At 42.5% G+C, this 11,267-nt stretch overlaps 1 protein-coding gene across 1 annotated transcript; it reads right to left on the bottom strand.

Annotated features, from left to right (window-relative positions):
* Positions 1–715: 715 nt before the first annotated feature.
* On the bottom strand, positions 716–7,808 carry B2M (beta-2-microglobulin). The gene is given in 4 exon segments (NM_001308516.1): positions 716–1,208; positions 2,468–2,495; positions 3,176–3,454; positions 7,732–7,808. Coding segments are annotated over 3 exon segments (360 nt in total). The 5' UTR covers positions 7,799–7,808; the 3' UTR covers positions 716–1,208; positions 2,468–2,481.
* Positions 7,809–11,267: the final 3,459 nt, after the last annotated feature.

The raw sequence follows: 11,267 nt of genomic DNA, 5'->3' as shown, positions 1-11,267 counted from the left end.
AAATACATTATTTGTCATTCAAAGTATAGTTGGCCCTTTGTATCCAGGGGCTCCACATCTGTGGATTCAGCAAACCATGGGTCAAAAATATTGGGGGAAAAAAGGCGATCGTTGCATCTTTACTGAACATGTACAGACTTTTTTTCCTGTCATTATTCCTTGAATAATATAGTATAACAACTATTTACATAGCATTTATATTATATTAATTAGGTATTATAAGTAATCTAGAAATGATTTAAAGCATACAGGAGGATGTGCATAGGTTATATGCAAATATTATACCATTTTATAGAAGGGACTTAACTATCCATGGATTTTGGTGTCCAAGGGAGGGTCCAGGAATCAATCCCCCATGAATACCAAGGGATGACTATATATCTATTCCTTGCTAAAATATTAAATCCTTCAGATAGTTTTGCTCCCTCTTAGAGTCTGCAAACTCCTCATGACTTGGCCCACAGGAAAGAGCTCTGGCTAAAATATAGAAGGCTGGCCTCCCACTAGACAGCTGTGTCACCCCAACTATGTCATTTAACTTCAGTGAACATCAGATTCCTCATCTGGAAAATGCAGATCATTGAGGCCCCTTACACTATAAGCCAAACTCTATATATAAGGGGTTCACACTTTTTACCAAGTGGCACTTGAAGACTGTTTCCCTGTTTAAAAATAAAGGTGTAATAGTGGGAGTAAGATATAAGAGACAACACATCAAGTTTTATGGTTTATTTAATTTCTGGAACAAACATAAACCAGATTAACCAGAACTATACTTTATCAAATGTATAGGAAGTAAATGTTCCTTATATGACAAAATGTTTCATCCGTTATAATAAATTTCCAATAATCCTATCAATTATATTTCTAAAAATTTCTCTCAAATTCTAAGCAAAGTATGTAAATTAGAAGTTAGCTTAAACCTGCATAACTATCTTAATAAGCTTTGAGTGCAAGAGATTGAAGAGTTCAGATGTGACCAAGATGGTGATGTTGGTTATGAGAATTCTCTGCTCCCTCCTAGAGCTACCTGCCCACATACCTCAAACATGGAGCAGCACTTCAAGTACAATTATAAAGAAGATGATGTCTATGCTAACATTATTATAACCCTAAATTTTGTGCATAAAGTGAATAAGCATAGCAATATTAAAAAGTAAGCGAGCAGAATTTGGAATTCATCTAATCCAAATGTGGCATCTTCAAACCTGAAAAGAAAAGAAAAAGGTTAGCAAATTATTTTATTCAGATTGCAGATCTCAGCACCAAACTTGTCTAACTTCTACTGTGTAGATTACCTTTTTTAAAGAAGTAACTGCAGACAGTTCTCCAAACCCATTACAAAGAGTATATCCAGTTAGTGTATCCCATTGGTGCTCCCAAAATCTTAGAAGAAAAAATGCTGATATGGTGTTTTGATCAATGATGGACTATATATCTGACAGTGGTCTCATACGATTACAATAGCATATTTTTACGATACCTTTTCTATGTTTAGATAGACAAATACTTAACCACTGTGTTACAACTGCCCATAGTATTCATACAGTAACAGGCTGTACAGGTTTGTAGCCTAGAAGCAATAGGTTATACCATATAGCCTATGTGTGTAGTAGGCTACGACACCTAGGTTTGTGTAACCATTTCTCAGAACATGTTCCCATCACTAAGTAACACATGACTATATTAGAGTTCAGGTCCTAGCTCTACAATTTAGTAACAGTGTAACTGGGCAGATCATCCACCTTCCTGATGCTCTCCCAAATCAATTCCCTGTTCTGGAATGTAACAGGATATTTGAATGGGTTTTCAGCATCAAGGTACCCTGGGCAGTAGAATTTCATGAAAAGCTGGATCTTATACCTCTGGACTCCAACTAAAGATGCAGAGAAGTCCAAGTTCCTCCCTCTCTCTTGCTTCTAGATCTCCTTGTAGTTACATCTATTATAGTATCATTATATCAAGTTATAACAATCTTTTTTTTATCTCCTCTAGTGGCCTGGGAGCCTCTAACAGGCAAACACATTCCCCACACAGGAATGGGACATCTGCAGAACTGTGTAACTTCTCTCGTCTGTCTGAAGAATAAAACAGCTATTATACAAAGGAAGAGAGTGGTTCATTTTTGAAAGCCCTCTTCTCAGCAGAGATGTCCAATGTGGAAATGGCAGAAGAAAGATGAAAGCCTTGCAGATAATGTGGGTAACCACCTGCCTCTATCCTGTGATACCACGCTGGCAGTTCCTTTGCCCTCCCTGTAGAGTCAGTAATGTGGCCACAGCTGGGGCCACATACCTTTTTCATGCCACTCCACAGGAGAAGGGAATGTAACCCTATAGGATTCCTCTTTGCCTGCTAAAATGCTACTCTGTCAATGTTCTCCACATAGTGAGGGTTATCATGTTAGGGCTGTCTATAAATAGTCCCCAGTGAAACAAAAAACATTTAATTAAGGTCAAGAACTTACCTCCATGATGCTGGTTACATGTTTCGATCTATGAAAAAGACAGTGGAGAAAGAAAAAGGAAGACATTAAGTTTTACTTTTAAAATACATGTGCTTTTTGTTTACACTATGTTAAAACAAAACAAAACAAAAAACACCACGTACTAACAGATTTCTAAAACTATTAAGAAATAAGGCTGGCAAAATAGGCTGCTGTTCCTATCCATGAATACCTTGTTTGGAGCTACCCAGCAGGAACAAGCCCCACCTACTAGCCTCAGATACCAAGCCAGCCAGAGAGTACTGGAGGAGTCCAGGATTATAGGATGCTAGGATAGAAGGACTTACAAACAAAGGCCTATACCTTCCTGAGATGTTCATTAGTGCTAAATATACCTAAAGCTGCCATGAAAGCTGAGGAAGTCAGTAGGTAAGAAGTGTTAGGAGTGCATATGTATTTGTGCAACTGCTGCTGCTGCTCCCTGCTCAGCTGCAGGGAAACTGCTGGTTCAGAAACCATGCTGTGCAGCAGTCTCTCAGCAGGTGTCACTAATCTGATCTTTAAGCACATTCCCTGACAATCCCAATATGAAGATTTTTTTTTATCAGATGGGATGGGACTCATTCAGGGCAGTATGGCCATAGACGAATTTTTTTTATATCAAAGCAGCTTTATGACATGACTACCCATACACAACTTTCAGCAGCCTACAAAAAAAGTAAGACTTACCCCACTTTACTGTCTTGGGTGTTGAGAGAGTCACATGGCTCACACGGCAGGCATACTCATCTTTTTCATTGGGGGTAAACTCGGTGTAGTACAAGAGATAGAAAGACCAGTCCTTGCTGAAAGACAAGTCTGAATGCTCCACTTTTTCAATTTTCTTTCCATTCTTCAGTAAGTCAACTTCAATGTCGGATGGATGAAACCCAGACACATAGCAATTCAGAAAATTTGGCTTTCCATTCTCTGCCGGATGACGTGAGTAAACCTGAATCTTTGGAGCATCTGAAAAAATCAGGAAAAGACAAATGAATATTAATTACCAGGGTATTTCAATTACGGATAACTTGGTCTCAAGCTAGATTAGGCACCCAGTGTTTACATTTGATCATCAATTTATCTCCCAATTCCATTTCCACTCTGGCCAAATGAGCTTCCACCTTCCCAACAAGCCACCTCCATTTTGAGGAATAAATATGACTTGGTATCTTTCCCACGTAATTCCTCTATACATGCCTTTTCGTTTTTTTCTAGCAGTATCTTCTGTCACTGGAGATTGTGCTGCATTTTTAAGAGGCTTTTTCTTGAGGCTCTCAAGGACTTCTGATGGCTTCTCAGCACCCATAGCATTCCTTAACACATCCCTCAAAGAGTCTACATGATTTGGCCACAAGCTACTTTTCGAACTTCATTTCTCAGTTCATAATAGCCCCATCAAATTATTCATGTTATTGTACTGTTTCCACCCCTTCCGTTTTTTTTCTTATGCTTACTCTTTTCTTTTTGGTTTCTGCTCCTGCCTTGATCTACACTCATCTGATTTTCTAAAATTTATTAAGTGTCTAGTAGAGTGCCTGGCATATAGCAATTGCTCTATAAGTGGCAGATGTTATTATTGTTACCTCAGGTTCCTAAGTGGATCAACCCAAGGTATGTTCTTATTTATTTATTTATTTATTTTTGAGATGGAGTCTCACTTGCCTAGGCTGGAGTGCAGTAGTGAGAGCTCAGCCCACTGCAAATTCCGCCTCCCAGGTTCAAATGATTCTCCTGCCTCAGCCTCCCGAGTAGCTGCGACTACAGGCACATGCCACCACACCTGGCTAATTTTGTATTTTTAGTAGGGACAGGGTTTTACCATGTTGGCCAGGCTGGTTTCAAACTCCTAACCTCAAGTGATCCACCCTCCTTGGCCTCCCAAAGTCCTGGGATTACAGGTGTGAGCCACCACACCCAGCTAACCCAAGGTACGTTCTTAAACAACAAAACTTCTTTATTTCCACTTAAGGTTTATATGCCAAACCCCTCTCTGATTTTGTACCTGATTTCATGAGCTAGAAAACAAAGAAACAAAACGTAAATGCATACAAGAGCTGGCAAATAACTTAAATGGCTGAGTTGGACCCAATAAAACACAATAGGGATAGGTGAGGACTATGGCAAATGGGACAGAGCATACTCTCCATTATGATCAAATGGAATAATGCATGTGACAGTGGGATTTGCATTTTAATTAGCATCCACAGGTGATGTCTGTAACTAGCCAGGTTGGGAAAACATTGCCTAATGTTATAAAACCAGTGCTTCCAAAGTGAGAGGCATCACTAGACCAACCATGGAGAAGTGGAAAGAAAATATTATAAACTCTGTATTTTTCATCAAAAATGAAGAGAAGTGTTAGTGCTACTAAATATACAGATTGGCACTAAATATATGTGTATAAAATTCTTTTAAATATACATATATTCAGGGTAAATGATCACTAAAATGCAGCTACTCCTCCATGTCTGGGAGGTAGTGGAGAGAAGGAGGAGTACCAGGCCACCTAGACCAGATACATCTTTCTAGAAACACCCTATCATCAAGGAAAGGCTACTAGCCCCATCAAGAAGTGGACTGGGGATCCTAATGAAGAGCGGATTTTTTTCATAGCATTACAAGCTAAGAGAGCTCTCTGTATTTGAGCTTCTAATAATAAGAACATAATAAATGCGACAGGGGTCAGAGCACAGGTTCATCCTACCTGGAATTCTCTGTTTGAGGGAAGGAGGCAAGATTTTGTGAGAGCATCACTATAATCTTTCTAAGAAGAGGACAGTTATCAGATAGGCTGAGTTTAAATTTGGGCTCAACCAGTTACTGGCTTTGTGACTTTTGGAGAGTTATTTAAGTTTCCAAAGGTTAACTGAAAAATTAGTTTATGCCCACAGTAAAACAAAACAAAACCCATACACAGGACAGAGGGGAAAACAGACCTTCAGGGGTAATCACCATTACATATTTCTCGTGGTATCTTCCAGAAATGGTCTGTGTATGGCACGGATTACTTTGGAAAATTTCAAAATAAGATTTTCTTAAAAAACATCAGTGTTATTTTTTAAAACAACATCTAACATAACTAGCAAATCCAATAATGGTGATGACATATACATTATTCTTTATTTTGTAAATAAATTATATTCAAATTAAATGTAATTTTCTCATGATCAAAACATTCTGCCTTTGATCATGTTTTTTGCCAGGGAAAAGGTGAGAGAGCTTAGTGTATTGCCAGATATTTAGGAAGTGCTCAAGATCTTTGGTGTCTTCAACAGTCTTGGTAACCATATTGGATTATCTTAATTAATGGTTTTATAACTCCCCTGACTTTGACAAATCTTCACTTTTTCCTTTTTTTTCTTTTTTTGTTGTTGTTGTTCTTGTTTTTGAGATGGAGTCTCGCTCTATCACCCAGGCTGGAGTGCAATGGCGCGATCTCGGCTTACTGCAACCTCCACCTTCTGGGTTCAAGCCATTCTCCTACCTCAGCCTCCCGAGTGGCTGGGATTAGGCACCCGCCACCACACACGGCTAAGTTTCGCATTTTTAGTAGAGACAAGGTTTCACCATGTCGGCCAGGCTGGTCTCAAACTCCTGACCTCAGGTGATTCACCTGCCTCGGCCTCCCAAAGCGCTGGGATTACAGGCGTGAGCCGCTGTGCCCGGCCTTCTCTTTTTCTTTTTTAAGAGACAGGGTCTCGCTCTGTTGCCCAGGCTGGAGTGTAGTGGTGCCAGGATAGCTGAAACTCCTGGGCTCAAGATCCTCCCGCCTTAACCTCCTGAGCAGCTGGGACCCCAGGCGCGAGCCACCACACCCAGCTAATTTTTGTTTTTATTTTTTGTAGAGACGAGGTTTTGCCATGTTGACCAGGCTGGTTTCAAACTACTGACTTCAAGCGATCCTCCCACCTCGGCCTCTTAAAGTGCTGGGATTACAGGCGTGAGCCGCCGCTACGCCCAACCCCTTCACGTTTTCAAAACTGAAAGTAAGAGGCACAGTACAACTTGGAAAGAACCCAGCAAAGCGCCAAAGAGGAAGCCCTCTGTAAGAAAAGACTACAGGGCCCACAGCCGCCCAGTTTCCTCTGGAAAATCTCAAGCAGAAGGCAGGCGTGTTTCCGAAAAAACATACGGATTACAGCCAAAAGGCACTCGCACCCGCAAAAGGCCCTGGTCAGGCTTGATTTCAATCTTGATTGCTGCCATTTATCTCCTGTGTAATTAAGTTTCTTAAAACCTCGGTGCCTCAGTTTCCTTATCTGTGAGAGGCAGAAAATAACCATAGTAGTTATCTATGGCGGAAACTGCTTTGTAACACAGCCAAGCATTCCACAAACGTCGCGTGCTAGGCCGGGCGCGGTGGCTCACACCTGTAATCCCAGCACTTTGGGAGGCCGAGGCGGGTGGATCACGAAGTCTAGAGATCGAGACCATCCTGGTCAACACGGTGAAACCCCGTCTCTACTAAAAATACAAAAAATTAGCTGGGCACGGTGGCACGTGCCTGTAATCCCAGCTACTCAAGAGGCTGAGGCAGGAGAATTGCCTGAACCCAGGAGGCGGAGGTTGCGGTGAGCCAAGATCGCGCCATTGCACTCTAGCCTGGGTAACAAGAGCGAAACTCCGTCTCAAAAAAAAAAAAAAAAAAAAAAAAAGGTCGCGTGCTGTCTCCTCGCCAAGGTGTGGCCCCACATAGACCCGGAGGTGCCAGAGCAGGCTAACTTAGCGGGCGCCTAGACTACGTGCACAGCTCTCCGGTCCGAGGAAAATAGAGCCGCAGCGGACTGGCTGACCCGGGCGACGCCTCCCCCAGACCCCCAGGCGCCTCTCCGCGCGTTCACAGCCCTCAGCTCCGCGCCTTTGGGACGAGCCTACCCGTCCCCACTCCAGCTGCGCTCGCGTAGCCCGAGGCAAAAGAGCGGAAGAGAAACTTTCCCCCCACCTCGGCGCTCTGACGCCGATCAACGCCCTAAACTTCGTCCCGGCCCTCCCGACGCCGCAGGCCAAAGGTCTCCCCTGCTCCCGCCGAAAGGAGCAAGAAGCGCGCTTCCCAGGGGCGCCCCGCCCCCCGCGACTCCCAGACCACCCCACCTCTTCTCCGGAGACCGAGCTCTGGATCAGCCCCCCGGGGGGCCAGGAAGGAAAACTTGGAGGGAGGTAACGAAACCAGAGAGCACAGAGACGGCTACAGAGGGTGGGAGCGGGAGGGGAAGGACCAGCGCCGGACGGGAGGAGAGACTTACGCTGGATAGCCTCCAGGCCAGACAGAGAGAGTAGCACGAGCAGGGCCACCACCACGAAGCGAGCCATCTCGACCCAAGTGTAGTCCGCTGCAGTAATGCCCGCGCGACTCGACGCCTCTATTTATGTTATACGGAGTCGGGCACAGCCAATCAGGACAAGGCCCGCAGGAACAGCCAATCAGGACAAGGCCCGCGGGGACAGTCACCGGTCTCCAAGCCAGCGACGCCGTGCCAGGTTAGAGAAAGGGGCTTTCCCGTTTTCAGTTTCCTTTTCTTAAAATCTCGTGATGTTTAGGAAGGCATGCACTGGATTGGATGAGTTTGCTACCTGTACATTGGCGACCTTTGATCTGGGGTGCGCACCCCAGCTTGGGACACGAGGCGCTTATTCTAGGACTTCAGGCTGGAGGCACCGTAAGCCCGCTTTGCAAACAGGCCCTAGAGATGCTAAGTGACTCGCTAACAGTGCCCCAGCCAGTTAAGGGCTCGGACCTTCACTTTTAATTCGTGGAAACTGAAACCCAGCAGATTTTCTTTGAATGCTGCCTGGCAGAATGAGAATTTCGATTTATAACTACAGCCCGAGAATTCACTGAAGGGTTTCTTGATTCTCTGGGCAAGAAAAATAGTCCCAGAAGCATCCTGAGGGCAGCTCAGAGAAGGTCCTAGCGAATGAGGACCTTTCTTGCTTCTTGAATCCCTTCAGGAAAAAGTGTTTGGAAACTTCTGTGCCAAGAAGTTCCTCCCTGTGTCCTCGCAGTTTAGGTAATTTTCTTTGTACTGTTGATTTGTAGGGGAAAAAACACCTGACCACTGATAGTGAAAGCAGCAACTGCTTAGGGCTTTGGAGCTTCCAGAGACCTTCAAGTACATCATTCTCTTAGTTTTCACCCTAGAACAGGGCCTGACACATAGTAGGTACTCAGTAAACTGGATGGATGGATGGATGGATGGATGGATTGATTGATTGATTAGTGAATACATAAATAAACTGCAGGAGGAAATAATTACCCCAGTCATTTTATGGACAGGGGAAACAAAGGCTAAGAGACTAGAATTCAAACTCTGGCCTGATTCCATTGGCATTCATATTTTAGACACTGAAAGACAAAGGGCTCGGCGATTTTAGTGAGAGTTTGCACTGCATCTGCCTTGGTCCCTGCCAAGGACGTTAAACATGACAGGCAGACCCATTAAGAAAACCTACACTCTAAACAGACCATAAATAAAGTGCCGCCATTTCGTGGTGGCTGAGTCCAAAGGTCTTTTCTGATAGGAACAGTGAGAAGAGGAAGTGGACCGTGGGGATGGGGAGCGGCAGAGACCTTGGAAATTACCATGGTTTTCAGTTGAAAGGATTTGCCCAGCTTCCCCAAGGAGCACAACAAATACCTTCTGGGTTTCTTTTACATATTTTTAGGCTTTTGATAATCCTTATTGTGGAGGCCATGCCTAAATTAAGAAAGTAGAATGCTGTCCATGAACCTAATTAAATGAGATAATGCACAGAGAAAGCCTCCCGAAATGCCTGGCACATAGTAAGTACTCTATAGTGTTTAATAAGTTCTATAATTATTAATATTATTTACGTAGTTTTTCTACCAGCCCTTTCAATAACTAAAATATAAGAATAATTGTTGGACCGGGTTCGGTGGCTCACGCCTATAATCCCAGTACTTTGGGAGGCCAAGGTGGGTGGATTACAAGGTCATGAGTTCAAGACCAGCTTGGCCAAGATGGTGAAACCCTGTCTCTAAAAAAAAAAAATTTTAAAGAATAATTGTTATGCATAAATGTATGAGTTAAGACACACTCTTGCTCCCTCTCTTCTCCCCCTTTTAAAAACTCATTTAGGGCACTAAAGGCCTGAAATGTTAGTGTTGAGTTGTACTAGAAAAGTGCCTTAGAAGTTTAGCAAGAGACAGGGCTATTTTTGCCTCTAATTTCTTGTTTACTACATCACAGAAAATACTGTAATTTTTTTTTTAACAGAGTCTCACTTTGTCACCCAGGCTGGAGTGCAGTGGCACGATCTTAGCTCACTGCAACCTCTGCCTCTCAGGTTCAAGAGATTCTCCTGCCTCAGCCTCCCAAGTAGTTGGGACTACAGGTGTGCACCACCACACTCGCCTAATTTTTTTTTTTTTTTTTTAGTAGAGATGGGGTTTCAACATGTTAGCCAGGATAGTCTTGATCTCCTGACCAATGTGCTGGAATTACAGGCGTGAGCCACCACACCTGGCCAAAAAATACTATGTTTAAAATCCATCACAGATAGATTCTGACTTACTCACTTGGAAAACCAATTTAAAAAGCAATTAAAAACAGTAAAGGAGAAAAGTCTATTTTTCAGTTTTCTGTATTGGGGAACACCTGTATTTTTCTTGTATTACAATTTATGTCAGATTTTGAATAGTGAGGGTGAAAATGAACCATTTGTTTAAAAACAAGAGCACTGTTTGCCTAAGAGGGAAAATTTTGGAAGTCTACAAACATGAAAATTTCCTTTTTTTAAATTTTTAATTGTTTGTGGAGACAGAGTCTTGCTATGTTGCCCAAGCTGGTCTCAAACTCCTGGCCTCAAGTGATCCTCCTTCCTCAGCCTCCCAAAGTGTTGGAATCACAGGCATGTATTGCCACGCCCAGCCACAAATATGACAGTTTAATTTATCTCCCAATAGTGCAATTAACAGATTAAAAGGGGCTTTTTTTCCCCTATATAACCTTCTTAAAATTTTTTTGCAATGAATACTTATTCAAAATAGTAAATGTTGGCAAGAATTTAGAAGAACTGCACTTTGGGAGGCCGAGGTGGGCAGATCACTTGAGATCAGGAGTTTGAGACCAGCCTGGCCAACATGGTGAAACCCCATCTCTATTAAAAATACAAAAATTAGTCGAGCATGGTGGTGGGCATCTGTAATCCTGGCTACTCAGATGGCTGAGGCAGGAGAATCACTTGTACCTGGGAGGCGGAGGTTGCAGTGAGCCGAGATTGCGCCATTGCACTCCAGCCTGGGTGACAGAGCAAGAATCCATCTCAAAAAAAAAAAAAAATGGAAAACACTTCAACAGCTTTTTATAAAGTTAAACATACACTAACCATAAGATCCAGCCACTCCACTAAGAGAAAATGAAAGCATATGTCTATACAAAGACTTGAACATTAATGTTTATCACAGCTTTATTTGTGATAGCTGAAAACTAGAGACAATCCAAACATACATTAACAGGTAAATGAATAAACCTATTGGAGTACATATCCATACAATGAAATACTATCATCAACAAACAGGAATAAACTGTTGATACATGTAACATGGATGAAATGATCATGGTAAATAAAAGAAGCCGACAGAAAAGAGCATATACTATATGATTCCATTTATATAAAACTCCAGAAAGGGCAAACAAATCTATATGACAGAAGTAGATGAGTGGTTTCTAGAGGGCAAGGGGATCATCTAAACATGAGGAAACTTTAGGGTTGATGAATAGGTTCATTATCTAGAGTTTGATGATGATTTCTCAGGTAT

This window comes from Aotus nancymaae, unplaced genomic scaffold (assembly GCF_030222135.1).
Source record: "Aotus nancymaae isolate 86718 unplaced genomic scaffold, 86718_ANA_hifiasm-v0.15.2.pri h1tg000062l, whole genome shotgun sequence".
NCBI classification, from domain to species: domain Eukaryota; kingdom Metazoa; phylum Chordata; class Mammalia; order Primates; family Aotidae; genus Aotus; species Aotus nancymaae.
Note: the sequence above shows the minus strand (reverse complement) of the source record. Positions and strands in the feature narration are given on the sequence as shown.